The sequence below is a fragment of the Haliaeetus leucocephalus genome, unplaced genomic scaffold, assembly GCF_000737465.1.
Source record: "Haliaeetus leucocephalus isolate CR32 unplaced genomic scaffold, Haliaeetus_leucocephalus-4.0 Scaffold135, whole genome shotgun sequence".
Classification (NCBI taxonomy): domain Eukaryota; kingdom Metazoa; phylum Chordata; class Aves; order Accipitriformes; family Accipitridae; genus Haliaeetus; species Haliaeetus leucocephalus.
In genome coordinates, this window is record NW_010972571.1 from 2447627 (window position 1) to 2465545 (window position 17919).

Here is a 17919-nt window from a genome sequence, read left to right on the forward strand (position 1 = left end):
GGGGGGGGGCGTCTCTTCGGGCTCCTGCCGGCGGCCGCCGCTCTGGGGGGCGCCGCCGCCGCCGCCGCGGGCTGCGGAAACACTGGGCCGTGGTGCGGGCTGCCGAGGTGGGCAGCTCGGCGTGCGGGGCGGGGAGGCTGGTCTCTCCCTTCCCGTCTCAAAATGGCGCCCCCGATTTTCCCACTTCCCCTTATTCCTGTGCCTGGAAGGGAGCCGCGGGGGAGGGGAGGTGGTGGTGGTGACGGCGGCGGCGGGGGTTGGAGGGGCTGGGCCCGGGACTGCGGCGAGAAGGAGAGAGCGGGGATCCTTCCCTGCCTGCGGGCTCTCCTGCAGTGAGTTACCGCTCTCTGGGTCCAGCTACAAGGGCAGGGTTGCTCCCTTCGAGTTGCTTGTGAGGTGTGGAGGGGGAGGTTGGGTGATGGGTCCCTCGCTTTCCCTTTCACTTGCGGCTGGAGGAGGGACGCTGAATAAGGTGGGAAGTAAAATACTCTGACAACACGTCGCCATCCGGGGGATCACGACGGACCTAGTACACTGGGTATGCTCTACGTAAGACTTAATTGGAACTAGACATAAGGATAGAGTGTGGTGGAGGAATAAACCTATGCCCTCTTATGTTTCAGAGGAGAGCTGAATTGTTTAAAAACTATCAAAATGTTCCAAACAATGGGTCATGAAAGGCTACTCTCTCGGCATTTTCGATTTTTTAATTTTTTTTTTCTACTTTATGCCTCTTTCAGAGCCTGGGGATGGAAAAGAGAGGCTGAGCAGCTAATTAAGTAGCTGAAACTAATCAGCTTCTTCCATGCAAACTTCATTCTGAGTAAAAAGCATGGCATTTTTGTTTTTTCCAATGTGGTAGTGACTTTTCAGAGATGCAGGCAGGCTAGATTGCATGTGTGTGTTGTTACTCTGTAATAAGAAATGTCAGGAAAAAGGTAGATGTTGGCTGAAGTGAGGTGGCTAGAGACAATGACAGTACAGTCATCATTACTTATGTTTCCTGTATGATAAATCAGTTTATCTGAAAGCAATTGGTACTGTACATCATTCATGTGATCTTATGAGATTATTATCTTTAATTGGAAGGATATGATTTTTTTGCAGTGACTGTGTTGATTCACTTGTTTAACTTACTGTCTCATTATGTTTCAATATAAACTGACTTATATGTGACAAGCGTTTTGACAGTTGTGCATATAACTGTCTTGAAAGCTGCAGTAAGATGCCACGCTAACTCTGCCAAACCTGGAAGGGAAAAAAACCAAAAAAATGGTTAGCCGGAGTGCCTAATAAATAAGGCTTTTTAAAACTTTCAAGATAGTCCAGTATAAACAAATTTAAAGTAGATAATGGTTGCAACCTCAGCATTGTATAATCTGTCTCTGTTCATGGAGTGTGAAAAAGTTTATTAGAAATTACTGCAGTAGTAAGTGTGTTCATGGTAGGAAACGCTGTCATTTGCCCTGAAATGTAAAAGTGGTGGAATGTTCGAGTTTTAAATATATCGTGAATTTTTGTTGTGGTCTTTGTTTTTGATAATGCACTCTAGTCACATTCACTGTAGGAACAGTGTTAGCTGTCTTAATCTCTTCAGTAGGCTGGCTTTTGTCACTAGTGTTATTTTGATACTTCTGTATTAGCTTTCTTGTAGTTTAAAATAGGCACTGATCTGAATGCTTACATGACTGTGAACTATGCCGTTAAATTGTGATTTTGTAGGTATTGGCTAGGACTGTTGGTATTTTGTACGCAGACTCAAACGTAGTAAAATTTGTGTGGTGACCTATTAAAATACTTATGACTCTTTCATAAATAAAACTCATTAACAAAGGCTATTTAGCAGCATATGAATTTCTCTTCTAGAGTGATGAGAATACCCAACATCTGGTAAATTACTTGGTAGGATTAACTGGAGTACTTTCCTGATCATGTGCTCCAAACTTTGTTGTTCTGGCTTCTCAGCATGGAGCTGCTGTGCCTTTGGGGGTCTTCATGAGAACAGTGAAAGTTCCTACTTACTAGAGGGACCTATGTATCTGCAGTGCCCAAGACTGCAAAATGGGCCTTGCTTTTTAATACATGATGGAGTTCTCACATTAAACTCTATAAAAGTAAGAAAATCTCCCTCATTATTATCCATGTGAAGCCATCCATCTAAGAAACTTCCATAGTATTTTCCTCAGAAGATTTTTATGTAAGTAATTCCATTACATAACTTCCATACGTATCAGTTTAAGAGCTTGGTTCAAGTCCAACAGTTGTGTACTTGCTTTTGTGTAGATGAATGAAAATGCCTTACCAAGGTTTTCTTTCTTCACATGTTACAAATGCATTGAATACAAAGTCTGCTTAGCATACAAAAATGGAGGGGGGGGATGTTAGCGGGTCTTTTCCTAGAAATTTTCACCAAAGCTAAGGCTAAAAAATAGGTATGGCTGCTAAGCACTTGAAGTAAGTGTTTGGAATTGTCTTGAAAGTGATTTGCCAGAAAAGACTTGAATTTGTGGTGTGTATGTAGGGTACTGAATGTAGTATTCCACTCTTGTGTGGTGTGGTTTTTTTTTAGTTCTCAAGGCTAGTATTTTACAGGTGACTTAAGGAACTGGAGAATGAATGTGACCTGACACTTGGAGAATGCACGGGGTCTGTAGCATTGAAATCTACTTTTAAATCCTTGTGAGGCCCTATGTTCACCACACAAATGTGAAAAGAACAGGCCAAAACCATTCTGTAATGGCTATGTCAAACTGTAGTACTGCTTCTCTTCAGATTACAAAAATCTGTTCCTTGTTTTTCATGTTTGTATGCTGCCATGTTGTGAACTTACTGAACAGTTTCAATGTCATGTGAAACTTCAAAAGGTTGTGATTTCAATATACACTTATAGGAGGTGTTAGTGACTTTTTTAATACATGAAAATGCTCTATCAGGTTTTTCAGTCTTGCATGTTTTTTTTATCCTGAGCTGTTAAAAAGTGGGCGGTATGACTGTAGTAGGTTTTATTATTAAGTTATTAGATATATTGATGTGACTATTGAATGAATGATGTTTGAAGTATGTTCCTGGGACTTGCTGGCCTTCCTCTCAGGTAGTGTGATCTCTGTCATCTTGACAGCTAGTTACTTTTCTACGTGGTATCTGAGTGTCTAGAATGATTTGGGGAGGGGGGGGATGTTGTAAGTGTGTGTTTACACTACAGCTGTAGTTTACAGCTTCTGTAGCTTGGGCATCTACAAAAATCAAATTAGGTAGCTATTTTTCTTGACAACCTGTTTCAGCTTTGGGTTCTGAAGGAGTTTTTCAAGGGATAGTAATTACTGTTTTGTAGGTGATATAAATCTGAATAACTAAAAGCTGTAAATGGCTGGTTGAAACAAATAATATCTTACGTGAGTTAAATCAGTCTTGCCTGTTTTTCTGTCATGCCTCCTTTTGCTCTCAGTATGGGAAACAGCAAGGGAAAACGTAGTCATAGCTAGTAACCAGTGTGGTGGGTTGATTTCCTTACTGTGTGTCATCTAGAAGTCGCTTGTTCCAAAGAGTACTAACTCGCGAGGTCATTAGGTATAGTCCTTGAGTCTTTGTTGATGCTGCAGAGTGTAGAAAAACATGGGAGGAATTAAGATTAAAAGGTTTTAAATTATATCATGGTTATCCAAACACACCAGAATGCTATAGCAAACAGGTGTATTTAATTTTAAAACAGAAATAACTTAATTGTCTTCATTAATTTTGCAAAGGAAAATATAAACAAATGGCTAACCGTATTTTGAGCTACCTATATTTTGGCTATGCCTTGCTGCTTTCTCTCTTATAGTATAATTAGGGAGAGATTAACTGTTGTCACTGATCCATTTTTATCCAAATTGCTCCACAACTTCTGAAGCGTATTTCAGCAGCACATGTGGGGGGGAAGAGTCTTGCCTGAGAATCAGTACACCAGCTGGGCATGAGTTGGGTTATGCTGTAAGGATGAAAGGTCTGGTACTTTTAAAATAACTGGATCCATTACTGTATTCTAAAATATTCAACCAAAATTAATTTAATGAGAGAGAATTTTAGTACGTAGTTATCATGGTACTTGATAATAATGGTGGTTGGATATGCAGGGGCTTTTTTGCTTCAGAGAAACATTCTTTCACTGTAGTACACTTTCACATGTTTGTAAGAACATATGTCTAAAATTTGATATCGATTAGATCATGTGCAATTAAAAAAAAATCTGTTGATTTAAGGATATCATAATAGTCAAACAGGACACAAACTCAGGACAGACAGGGATGAATACAAGCTTGGAATATCCTGCCTGGAAGAAGCTAAATTATTTTGAGAGGTATGGGAAGATGAGCAACATGAGCAGATAGGAGTGCCTTTAAGATGTTGAAAATGTTTTTTTCTAAGACCTATATTCAAGTTCTGTTTATACTGAGAAATAATATACCAGTTTTTCAACTGTTACGTTAGAAATCTTAGCATTATTTATTCACTTTCTCATTTATTGCATAGAAATTAGTTCGTAAGGGAATATCTTAGTGGAGGATGGGATTCTGCTAGAGTGCTAGAAGCACTTTCCAGAAAAGAAGATTCTTCGGGACTTGTGTTGAGTTTACAAAAGGGAGAGTTAGGAAGGAGAATGAAGGATTAGTGTCTGAGCTAGGTGTGTAGCAAACTGGAATGCTCAAGTGCCTGATATGTGCCAAGTCGTTTGAAATGAGAAGATGGCTAAAGACTACTGCTTGGTTTAAAATGTTGTTGCTTTACCATAAGGAAGAAGGAGCAAGAAATCATTTGAAAGTAGTAAGTTTGCTTACCTTTTTGCAACGTATGTATTAAAGCCATTTTCTGCAGTAGGAGAACATGCTCTAAACTAACTTGCATTCTAGATGCTAGGAACGCTGTATCCCCACAGTGTGCACAATTCCAGTAATCAACTGGAGTAGGACAAATTTATAGACTGGGTTTTGGTTTGGTTTGGGGTTTTTTGGTAGCAGAAATACAGAAGCAGGTGTTTCTCTTGCTGAGAGCTGAGTGACCATTACTCAGGCATATTTCCGATGGGCTCACTTGGAATTTTGTTTTGGGAACTGGGAGGAAAGAGAATACAGAAAATTATTATGCCAGTCTTTCATACAGCAATGTCTACCTGCAAAAAGATTTAATCTCTACTGTTAAGTGTGTAAAAACATAAAACTTGGGCTCAGAAGTGATACCAGCAGAGTCTAAAGGCTTCCCTGTCCATATGAATAAATATTGTGATTTTTTTTTTTAAGGAATTTGGAAGAAGAGTAGGTAGACTAAGGAATACAGTATTCATACTTGTTGTTAACAAAGGTCTCTGTTGTGAATATTGATCTGCTAGCACATGTGTTAGTATTGGAAGTAGCAATTTATCATCATATGATAGTTCTCTGGTGTCTTGCCCAAAGGGATCTGGAATTCTTACTGGTCAAGAAAATCCATTTTTCTACATATGGAAGGCTTTGTGGGTTTCCTTATTAACGTACAATTATTAACTGGAGAATGTATTAATGATTTGTATGTCAAGATTTTCTGTACTTTTATTTAAGGAAATTGCATTTGATATACATGGTAGAAGTGAATTGATGAAATATACTTGCAAAGAACTTGATGCGGTGATTGAGTTTTCCCAATTTGCTCATTTTTTTAGTATCCTTTAGTGGTGCTGACTTTGGAATATTGCTTAGCAATAGCAAAATTATGGAAAAAATATTATTTCTTGTAATTTGATATTTTACCAATAATGTGAAAGTCTGAATCCATTGTGTTATACTTCAGTCTTGATATGTTAAGAAGTAAGAGACTGAAGTCTTGCAAGAAGAAACATAATTGGGTTTTGATGTCCAAATTTGAAGCTTTAATAGGAAGAGTAGGTACTGAAGAAGATAACTGGTTCATTTGTCATAGATTTTGTCTATAGTTGACATCTTAACAGTGGTGGTAGCTATACTCTGGACTATTGACTTTAGTAAATATTAGGACAAGTTACATGTAATCCATGTTGCATTAGTGAATAAGATTTTTCTTACTTGTTTTGTAAATCTAATACCACCCACTGTCTTTCACAAACAGGTTGTTACTGGCAGAAGCACCATTGAGATCTGAATCCTGGAACTTGCTTTCAAGAGCTTGAAAAAAAGGACTTCTTTCTAATTTGGGCATGGCTAATCGAGGAGCAACAAGACCCAATGGGCCAAATGCTGGAAATAAAATTTGCCAGTTCAAACTAGTACTTCTAGGAGAGTCTGCAGTTGGCAAATCAAGTTTGGTGCTTCGTTTTGTAAAAGGACAGTTTCATGAGTTTCAAGAAAGTACGATTGGAGGTGAGAAAATTATCCTGTTAATTTGTTTCACGTTGAGTTTATGTTGTCCTTGCCCTTGACAACCTTGAATGTAATGGCACTTCTAGAATGGATTATTGACAGCAAGGATCAAATCTGAGCCCTATGTCTCTAATTGAGAACTATAACTTTCTAAGCTAGAAGTTGTAGTTGGCACAAGGCTGTAGCAAACATCCATGTCAAGTGGAGAAAGCAAATGTGTGCTTGAACTGCTTAGTTTTGAAAACTGGGCTTGATGTTACATTTTGTTTGTGGGTGGATGTGTGGCTATTTTAATTGTGCTGTGTGCTTAATGCACAAAATAACTGCTTAATAAGAATTAAGAACTTAGTTTCTATGAAAACAAAATGCTGCATTATCAGAAAAGGTTGTGTTGTCATTTATGCGTCCTGGCTTTGCTTTTGATTTGGGAGAACTTGCTACATTTCTGGATATACCTTTCTTTGTTAGTAATCACAGAATTTAATGTGCTGGTTTTACATTTTGTGACTTCAAACAGAACAGGTGCTGGCTACTAGAATTAAAAAAAATAAATCTGTTTAACTGTGAACAGATTTTTATCCCACCCCCAACCCCCCGACAGATTTCTTCTGTTATATTGTATGTTGAAGTTGCTTGTTCTTTGAGCTGTATTCATCCTTGGATAAATTTAGACTTATCCTAAAACTACCCAACAGCATACAAACTTAAACAAATATATGGATTGATAAATATTCTCCAGTAGTCCCTGTTGCTGCTTGCATGAATCAGTCTGTTTCATTGTAGTATTTATGTGAAGCTCTTTCTGTGGTCTGTGTGTGTCTTTACACATGAACAGTTGTTGAAATGTAAACAATCTACAAAGCTTACAAAAATCAATACAAGCTGAATTTCATTGCATCATTTTTTTTACCCTATTTCTAGCTGTTACATGTATTTATTTTGTGTATCTGTCAGCATAAATGGAGAACCACTTTTTTTCCTCCTTTAGCAGCCTTACTAATGCTTGCTTTTGCCTTTGTGTGTTTCATAATGGCTTTAGGATAAGTGTTAGTGTGAAATGTTTCCTTATTATCTCGTACAGCTATGTGGTAATATGATCTATAGTGAATTAACTTCCCAATATCAACGTGGTTTTTAGTTAAAAAAACACTGTTAAAATGAAGTGAAATTCATTGTTCAATTTCAGTGATCTCCAATTCATTTAACCTCCTTTTTGTGTTTTCTTGTTTTAGTGTCTGGGTAGAACTAGGGATAACCCACACCCTGTTACACTGTTTAAAATCTATACAAAGGTTAAACAAGAGCTTAAGTTCAAGTTCTGATATGTAGAGTTTAATGTAATCTCTGTACTAACTTGCATCTGTTCTCTATAAAATAGAAACAAGGAAATGCCGTATAATACAACTGGGAGATATGAAACATAGCAATGCTGCAATTCAGAAAAAGTTTTCTATCGAGAAAGCTGTCTAACTCTGTAGCTTGTAGTTGTCTAAAGCGTAATTTTCTTTGTATACAGAAGGGCCTTTTAACAAAGAGGGGCTTATGTGCATTGTGAATCTGAATAAAAACATCTGAAAGACAGTGCAGTTAAAGGCAGACATGTTGGATGGTGGTGGTGTGTTTGATAACTAGACTTTGCCACTTCAGACTAGTGTAGCAATGCCTGTTATTTGCTTAAGACAAAAGTATGGCTGTTAAGGATGATAGGCTTTCAGATAATTAACACAGCTGATTAATTGCCAATTACTATGGCCTTGCAAGATAGAAGAAAGTTACCTTGTTTGCAGAAGCAAAATGCTACAGGCATTTTGTGGTGGTTAAAATGTTCCTTTCAACAAAAACAAGAGGATGTCATAGAATAAAACCCTTGTTTTAATTCTCTTCCTGAGTACATCCCTTCATTTATGGAGTGTAGGTACATTCTTCTGTTGAAGAGAATAATGTTAAACAAGTGGAATTTGAAGTTCTTACAGACATCTTGTCTCTGCCTTGGAGAAATAGAATGTTGAGCTGGTTCTGAGGAGGAAGCCCTTAGTCTGATGCAGGATGTATGTTTTGGGTTTTTTTTATTTTGGTTCTGGGCTGCTTAGGGAGCTACCAAGAGGAGCCTGTTTTACCAGTGCTTGGATATTTAGCATTTAGAGAGCTTTATGGTGCTTTAACATTGGAACATCAAAGCCTTTACCTTCTCCAACCTGCCTGCTCATCTGTGATGGATGCTAATACCCCTGAAACAGGAACACTTGACCACTTAACTAGTCAGCTTCTGTATGGTAGTTACGGTGTCCTTTATAAAGCAAGATTGACTTGCTTTTGGTTTACTGTAATGAGTTGAAAGTTGCAGCAGTTTGGGAATGATTCATAAGCTATGATGTCTTGGGAGTATGTGGGACAGGGTAACATCCCAGCTATGCAAGCGTTATGGGTCAGTGCCTCTTCAGACATTTGATTTAAATCGGCCACAGTCTGTCAGTATGCTTAGTAATGAGAGACCCCAGTTCAGCCAGCTAGGGGGCTTCCCTTAGTGTTTCATCAAGCAGAAGGTCTTAAAATATTTTTGTTGTTGTTTGTTTGTGGAAGGAGCAAGGACAAGCCAGTCCACAGTATTTCACTGTATGGCTGGAAAAACAACTCCAAGCATTTATGCTGGATTGCTCAAACTTTCATCTAAATTCTTGGAATTATTGCATTTTCTGTTGTGTATGTACTATAACTGGGCAAACAAAGCAGGTAATCAAGACAGCCTGTCAGACCACTGTAATAGCCGTGTGCTTATTTTTAAACTTCTAAAGCTAAGGTAGAAAAGATGGCTGAGTAAAAACTCAAAGGGTTAAGGGAACCCAGTACAAGGAAATCTTGCTTTTCAGTGTTTATTTTTCCCCAAGAAATTCTTGAGATTCTAGCTTAGTTTTGTAATATGGGTTTCTATATTGTGTGGGTACTTACCTCCCTATTTCTAATATGTACCTTAATCTGAATGGAAAATCTTTACGAGGAGTAACTGTTTGAAGTCTTGGAATAAGTGACTTACTGTTTTCTGTAATTAGAAGACCATGGTTTATGGTAATGCATTCAGCTGTAGTGGCAATGGATGCAAGTTTCCCTGAAACTGCAGGCTGTCAAAATTATGCTGAAATCAATTCTTGAGATCACTTGCAAAGTCAAAAATATGGCTGCTTTAAGAACAAGAACTTTTGAGAAGTGATTGTTTCTTCCATACCCATTAGCTAATGTAGAGTTGTCAGGAGCTGAAAATCAAGGCTTTAAAATACTATTCAAGTAATGTAAATGTGTAAAACTGTAAATATCTCAACTGTTGGATTATAGCATGATGGGATGCTGTTACTGGTACTCTGTATAGTCTGTTGAAGCAGGAAGAAGTGCTTCTACAAGACTTAAGAGAAGGCTTGTGGTTACTCAGATTCACTACTAAAAAAGAAGGTGGGGGGGTTTCTTTCCAATTATTGCTTTGTTATGTCCTTAACTTGAGGAAAGACTGGTTGTTTAAATAACTGTTCTCTGTTGATCAGAGTTATGGTCTATCAGCTAATGCTTGCTTCAAACCTGCTATATTTTAATAATAGGCTTGAATTGTTTATGGAAATATTTGCATCTCGGTGAACATAATTTTATAAGAATATAGAGATACAAGCAGACTTCTGGTTTCAGCACCTCTATCTTTTTTGTAGCTGCTTTTCTAACCCAGACTGTATGTCTTGACGATACAACGGTAAAATTTGAAATCTGGGATACTGCTGGGCAAGAGCGGTACCACAGTTTAGCACCCATGTACTACAGAGGCGCGCAAGCAGCTATAGTGGTATACGACATCACAAATGAGGTAAGTACTATATTAGGGAGGTACAAGGGGGATTTGGAAGTTAGCAGTCTTGCATCAATCTTTCCTTAATTTTTCTCACTGATTTGTGTGAATGAATTCATTGTTCCGTAGAATCAGAGAATGGTTTGCGTTGGAAGGGGCCTTTAAAGGTCATCTAGTCCAACCCCCCTGGCATGGGTAGTGACATCTTTCACTGGATCAGGTTGCTTATTTCATGTTGGACTATGTAATGTTAAATTGTGTCTGTAAACTTTTCTTGACAAAAGACCATTTCTAGGTTTTTTTTTTTATTGTATTAAAGAGAGAAAGAAAGCAAATTCTGTTGTGGAAGTGTTTCAAACCCACCTTTAAATCAGTTCATCAGAATTGAGGTGTTACTGTCACCACATTCGTGGTGGCACTTTATTTCTGATTGTGAAAGACATTATTTTTAATATTGTATTATTGCAAGTTACAGGTAGGGATTGGAAAGGCAGCACAAGCCATTGAGACCAAACCCTAAGGTTATGTGATTTCTTTTTATTTGAACTTAGATCAGATAAGCTTCACTTGGTTTTGGTAAAATGAGACTTAAAAACCGAAACCCTCAAAAAAACCAGAAGCCCTGTACCATAATGAACAGTGCTTAGTAATTAGAAAGTGTTTCGAGACCCTTTCAATATAGCTGTTCATAAACTTGATTCTTCTAGAAGAGAAATTTAAATTCCTGTTTTCTCTCTCAATCACTTCTCTTTCCTTACTCTGTCAACACAAAGATCTTCCTATCTTTACTTACTTTTTCAGCATTATCCCAACTAAGCACATTTGAGAACTAAGGTAGGAATGTTTCATTTTAAAAAGCTCAGTTGGTAGGTTCGAGTGTGCCTTTGGACAAAGGTAGCAGCCTTGCATTGGTCTTTTGCTTGAAGTATAGATAACAGAGATTGGGATAATAGGTGAGTACAAAAGGATGACAAAACTCAGTTGCATCATTTTGCAATCATTAACAGGAATCCTTTGCCAGAGCGAAAAATTGGGTCAAAGAACTTCAGCGACAAGCAAGTCCTAACATTGTAATAGCTTTAGCAGGAAACAAAGCTGATCTAGCTAACAAAAGAGCTGTGGATTTCCAGGTATGTACATAATTTCTGTATATTTCTTGAAATAGAAAGTAAATAAACATAGGAGGAGCTTATATGCATAGCCTAGCTAGTTGTTACAGAGGTCATGCTGTTAAATATAAACATCAGCTGAGACTAATTAAATTATACATGCTACTGAAAAAATCTATTTCTGTACAAGTGATATGTAGCAATAGACTTTTTTGATTAATTAAGTTTGACTTTGAGGAATAACTAATTTATTAGCATATTTTTTAAGGCTAATTGCAGTTCTGTTCTTTGGTGTGGCCTCTTGTCTTCTACCCAAAATTACCAGCAACTAGAGTTTCAATGGGTGAGGTAGTAGTAGCTCTCAGTGCAAACCATTCTCTCTGACTTGTCGGCAGGAGAATTTTGATTATCATATGATACAAAGCTGATTGATGTACTTAACTTGCTTAGGCCATACTGTTGAAGCAGTGTGCAAGTTTTAATTGTGGTTTTCATGGCATTCTTTTTAGTTTAGTGGATGTATCTGTGCTCTCACTGATATATTTTATCTTCTAGAATGTTTAACCGAGTCATCAGAAAATAGCTGCCAAAGCATGTAAAACTTACTGCAGGTGGTTCTGGTCCATTCATGATTGATTGAATTTGAATTAAGATCATATTTATTAGTCATTAATTCTCTTAATGGTTTTAATTGGTATTTGGTGTCACTGTGTGAGATACTGCTGTGTATAGTAATGAATCCTTTTATAACTGTAGGAGTCGGACTATGAAGGTTAGCAGTGTGTTTTAGGTATTTTTCTGCCAGAATTCAACAATGCAGTTTTCTAATTTTATACTTACGTGTCAATGGTAACATAAAGCTGTGTAACAGAAGACCTTTGTGCTTTGTAAAAAATCGTGGTATTTCACAAAAATTTCATACATGTGTGCAATCAAAAACTTAATCAAATTTAATTACCAAAGTAGAACTACCATTACTATTTTTTGTACAATTACAATCTTAATATTTTTCAAATGTTCATTCTTTTGTTAATGTGGATTTATGGGCTCCTCACAGGCTTGACAATCCTTTCTCGTGGCAAAGCACATTTTAGATGTCTAGGTATTTGTTCATGTGTTATTTCAGATATAGTTACATAGATACTAGTAGATGTCACTTAAATGAATATAGAATGCTGTAGATTATTTTTTTCATCATAGGTATTCTGTAGTTTGGCTTTTTGTAGATTTCCTATTGAATGCAATGGCAGTTACACAAGCATAAGCTGGGGATTGTCAGCTGAATTGGCTAACAGGAAGTGGCAAAAATAGGAAACTTCTTACAAACAGTGTATTCAGATCAAAATTCAGCCTGAAAAAGGAGATAATGTGGCAAGATACTTAATACTGTATTTGTTTTATAATGTTGAGTTTCTGTGAGGATAATGAAACTGTTCTGATACATCTGCCTCAATGAAAGATTCAAGATAGTTCACAAATTGCCTTCTTTCCCGGGTAATAATAGACTTTCTGACATTTGATGGCACTTTCTGGAGCTTATTCGTTCTTGCTATCACAGCTAGTGTTCTGGATCAGGGTTGACTTTTTAATAAATACTTTTATTTATTATTTAGTTTTGTCTGAGATTTTTCCATCTGGATATTTTTAAGATGAGTAGGGATTTTTAAGATTGCAGTTCTAAATGTTTAACTGCATGATGGAATTGTGACTTCTTCATAGCTGATGAATAACACATTGTCACATGGCTGTCTAAACAAACTTTCTTTCTTTCAAAATGGTATAGAAATTGTTCCTTAGTCGCAATAAAAGTACAATGTGTAATGATTATGTGATTATTTTTTTTTTAATCAAGTAATGCATTCTTATGTTAACTTTCAGGAAGCACAGGCTTATGCAGATGACAACAGCTTATTGTTCATGGAGACGTCTGCCAAAACATCTATGAATGTAAATGAAATATTCATGGCAATTGGTGAGTTTATGAACAAACTGAGAATTTAAGGGAATTGTTTTCATGAGATAGATATCTATCACAATCTTCCAAACCCAAGATCTTTTCGTTTTCACCTGAATTATTTCTGGCAGTGACATTTCCTTAGGCCCTTTCAGATCCTTTTTGATGTTCAGAAGTCAGATAAACTTACTTGAAGCACAGTTGCACAGGCCTTCTGTCAAGCACCAAAACAGTTGAGTTAACTTGGAATAGCTAAGCTAGGTCACTTTTGAAGTCTGTCAGCAAGCTCCGTGTACCTGTTTTGATTCCATGATGAAAACTTGCACTGCTTTAAGTTCAAGCAAAATTAAGCTTTAGTTGTTATATACAAAAACCCCACCTTTCCCATGGTATAGGTAACTATGAAAAGCTTTACACAGCTTTTCTTAATTGTAAGATGTACTTGACATTTTTTAATCAAATAAGTGTAAGAATGTAAGTGAAAGTGTATACATGTGTGCCTTTTGATGGTATGTTGTTTGCAGCAGATTCGACACTGCCTTGGACAGGTGCAGAACCTGGAATAACGTACCTCTTATGAGACAGCTGTAATTGAAGCTGGAAACATTTCAAAATGGGAGAATGATAATAAGCTTGCTTAAAAAAAAGTCAAGTATTCATTTTAGTCTAAGCAAAATATTTGCTAAATACACTTTTGTGTTAAAATTTTGCTTGAATTCCAAATGCAGCTATCTGAAATCCAAAAGTTGTGCCTAAGATGACAATGTGCACTTAAATGCAATGTCCAAGTATAAATAAAGGACACTTCATGTGACAAGTAAATTTACTAATACATTATTAGGCCTAACATAATCTTAGGGATTTCTGTAAAGATGCTAACATGTAATAGTAAGTATAAATTACTAAGAAATTTTGTGAATTCCATTGATAGACACAAAATTGTATTTCATTGTTAATAAAATTTTGAAAGTGAAGGAAAAAGAAAGCATGCGTTTTTAGGCTGGTCACCAACCTATTTAGTAATAACCTTAATCACAGTAGTGGCTCTGCTACTGGGGTATAGTAATGTATACTGTCAAGTAACCTTATTAAATCTGTTTCATGTTTTGCACTACAGTGACCTCTCAATCCCACTTCTTTTTGTGAAAAAAGCATTGCTATCAAAATTAAATGTTTAAAGAGCTCTGATCTTCTGCTTTCCAGATCAGTAAAGCAGGAAGTAATTTGTGGGGTGGTTCAAACTTTGAGCAGATGCAAGTTAAATTATCACTATAGCAACACTTTACAACAAGTACTTGCTTCATATTAACTATAAATACTTGGGGAGGAGGGGTACAACACATAACTGTATGAGTAGAAAGTATATTTTTCTCATAAATGCTCTAGATAGGCTTGCATTTAATGGTACAGAAATGCTCAATTACACTGTTCTGGTGAAATTTTAAAATTAATTTGTTTAAAGATGCAGTTTGCATGTTGTTTAAAAAAAGAAAGAAAATTAATCCCCAAAATCTGATAATTTTGGGGGTAATTTGTTATATCAACAATAGTTCTTATCTCTCCATATTTTAATGAAGTATACAAAGTAAACTTGAGAAAACAATGCCCAGTCAGTACCTAGGTATTTTGTCTGCAAGACTGGTTGTCCATGTGAGTATTCTTTCACATTGATGAGTGAAATTCAGCTTTGTCAGTGCATCAGAACAAGATCTGTGCAGCAGTGGACCCTGAAAGGAAATCTCGATGAGGCTATAAGTATTGCATGGAACTTGGAATGGCCTTTTGCACAACACGGATGCAGTTTTTAGGACCATGTGTAAATATGGTCATCAAAAATGGGAGAAAAAGAAAAATGAGAACGTGGACAGAATTGATGGCTGCAAACTACAGCCGCTTGTAAATTGACTGCTTCAGAGCTCTTTCAGAGCTTCCATTTACAAAAATCATATTAATTTACAGTTCTAGAATGTATCTAGAATCCAAAACAACAGTGCTCTGACAGCATTTTTCAACTGGTGCTTTGTCCCTTTGTACTGTCTCAGCAGCTTAATACCATGTCAACTCTTGGGTTCTATCACAGGATCGTAGAACAGCCCAAGGTGGAAAGGACCTCAATAGATGGTCTGGTCTAACCTTTTGTGGGAAAGGGAGCCTAGACAAGATTACGTAGCACCCTGAGATTATCTAGCATCATAACACATCTTGTTGATGTGTACTCTGCTGGGTTTCTGGCTGTTATACTTGCATTTCATTACTTTTAGGAAAAAAGCTGGTCAAAGTAATTACTTTGGAGTTGAAGCATGCAGCCAAACTGTAGAATAGGGATGGTTGTTGGGCCCTGGTAACATGGGCAAGATGGCCCCATGGAAGTCCTTTTACATAGAACTTGGCATTCTCTCCATCAGAATATTGCTAAGATGAGCTAATGCTCAGAAGGGTAACATTTGTTACCCTTATCTTTCACGTCAGGACTGAGGAGCTACCCTGGAGCTACAAGGACAACAAAGAAATTATCACTGTCAATTGACTCATAAGAGCTGGAGAGAAGAGAGAACTTCCAAAAAGAGGAGACTTGATCTAGTGCTGAGGGCTACTTTATATGTTGTACGCAAAAACTTACTCTGGCTAGATAGCTGGGCAGTAGTTTGACCCATTTCTTTCTGTGTTTTGTGCCTTTTCAGTCTTTCTGTATCTTTTAGCACTAGCATCCTGATCTTAAAGCCTGTTCTGTGTAGGTGGATTCCCACAAGAGCCATCATTTACTGGTATGGCATAGCATACCAGTGCAGATAAATTTTACTGCTCAAGTTGCTAATACGTTTCACTCTTGAAAATCATAGATAAGGTAGTTAATCATTAAGAAGTTAAGTGTCTTAACTTCTTTTATTACCAATGCACTGAATCAAATCAGATTTTATAGTGATTATATTGATATGCTTATAGAGTAATACAGTGTTGACTGTTTGTGTACTCAGGTGATTTAATCTTAGTACAATCTCAGTTTTAACTCTTATTTCTTGTTGATTTTATAGCAAAAAAATTGCCCAAGAATGAACCACAGAATGCAGGAGCAAACTCTGCCAGAGGAAGAGGAGTAGACCTTACTGAACCCACGCAACCACCCAAGAGTCAATGTTGTAGTAACTAAAACATCAATTGCTTTAAACTGTTCTGAATATTCTTCTGCTTCCTAACTGTTAATAACCATGGAATTGGAGTGCTTAACCTGGCCCAGTACAGCTTCCAAACAGCGAAGAGACTTACAATAGTCAAGTTCATGATACAGATTTTTCTTTTGACCTAAAATTTTAACATGCATGTATCCACCACTGGCTATAATGTTTCAGCAGTAGAGGAGAGATGGAATCGGAATAAACTTCCTTCAGTTGAAAGGTTTTAAAAATCACTTACCATTAGGGCTGTAGAAGAACTACTTTCTGTGGACCTAATTGGCCAGTTCCTGTAGCCTCAATACTGATTACTGTTATAATAAATAGAGTTGGGACTTTTCATAATTCTCAATTGTGCTTTAAAACCTTTTTAGAAACAGGGTCTAAAAATTACTTAAACTTATTCACAGTATTGATGCAACCAGTTGTTTCTGCAGGTATCTACTGTTTAGTTATACATTCCATAGTTAATAATTTAATTACAAATAATACTTGCATTAACAATTTTAAGACCCCTATGCTTCCAGGAAAGTGGAGTTTTAGTTGGTACACTGTATGTAAACTATATCAACCCAGTCAGTTATCTAAAGGAATTAGTGATAAATCAAATTTAACTTCATTTCTAATCTGTTCAGAGGGTACAGACCAGTAAATTCAACTTTACAACTTAGGATCTTTTTTTTTTCCTCTACAAACTGTAAGAGCTCTTCAAGTAAAACCACAACAAACTTGGTGACTGTGACTTCTTTCTTGTTTTTGATCATTGCTCACCATTACAGTTTATGTTTTTCCCCTAAGGAAAAAAATAGTGCACTAACAATTATGTACATCCAACTTGATTTTAAATTTGGATATTAATGTACTGTAAATAGGTACTCTGCATTGTAGTCTACATTTGTTTAATACTTTCTGTAATATTTAAGAGTTGCTTAAAGGTATACAGAATGTACAGTTACTTAAAGCTAACTTTTTTCCTGTCTAATCAAAGGGGGTTCTAAGTTCTTCCTTTATGGCTAGAACAGTAATAAATGATGCTCCTGTATCTGTAACATAAGTACTGCTGTCTGTCAGTAATGAACTTTGCAACTTTGTTTTCCAAAGTACATTTTATTTTGATCTGTCCAGTATATTGCACTAATTCTTTTAGTTATTTTCATTATATGAAATCTACCAAGTGTGTCAGAAGAGATGAATTAGTCTATTTAAATGTTGAACTGGTAGCAGAAACTTACTCATGCAGATTTTAAATTTGCAGTAATCTGGGTTTAGCGAGGAAAATGACAGTTCACCAGTGTTTAGTTTTATATTGAGGTGCTCAGGTTTGAATAAAGTGGTTTAAAAAAAAGAAAAGAAGATTTTTGATTACTCTTTCTTATTGAAAGTTTCAGAAGGTTTTATTGCATTTGCACAGTTCCAGACAAGATGTCTGATTTACTGTATGGGTCAGCATTTAAGATGATTACAAGTAAATACATGACACAGCTAAACATAAGCTTGTACTATATGTACTGTGGCACTC

General features: G+C 36.7%; 1 protein-coding gene across 1 annotated transcript; it reads left to right on the forward strand.

Moving 5' to 3' along the window:
* Nucleotides 1–2029: 2029 nt before the first annotated feature.
* On the forward strand, nucleotides 2030–17887 carry RAB5A (RAB5A, member RAS oncogene family). The gene is made up of 6 exons (XM_010585903.1): nucleotides 2030–2114; nucleotides 6094–6344; nucleotides 10034–10185; nucleotides 11175–11297; nucleotides 13155–13248; nucleotides 16263–17887. Exons 2-6 carry the CDS (start codon nucleotides 6182–6184, stop codon nucleotides 16376–16378), a joined length of 648 nt encoding a protein of 215 aa, XP_010584205.1. The 5' UTR covers nucleotides 2030–2114; nucleotides 6094–6181; the 3' UTR covers nucleotides 16379–17887.
* Nucleotides 17888–17919: the final 32 nt, after the last annotated feature.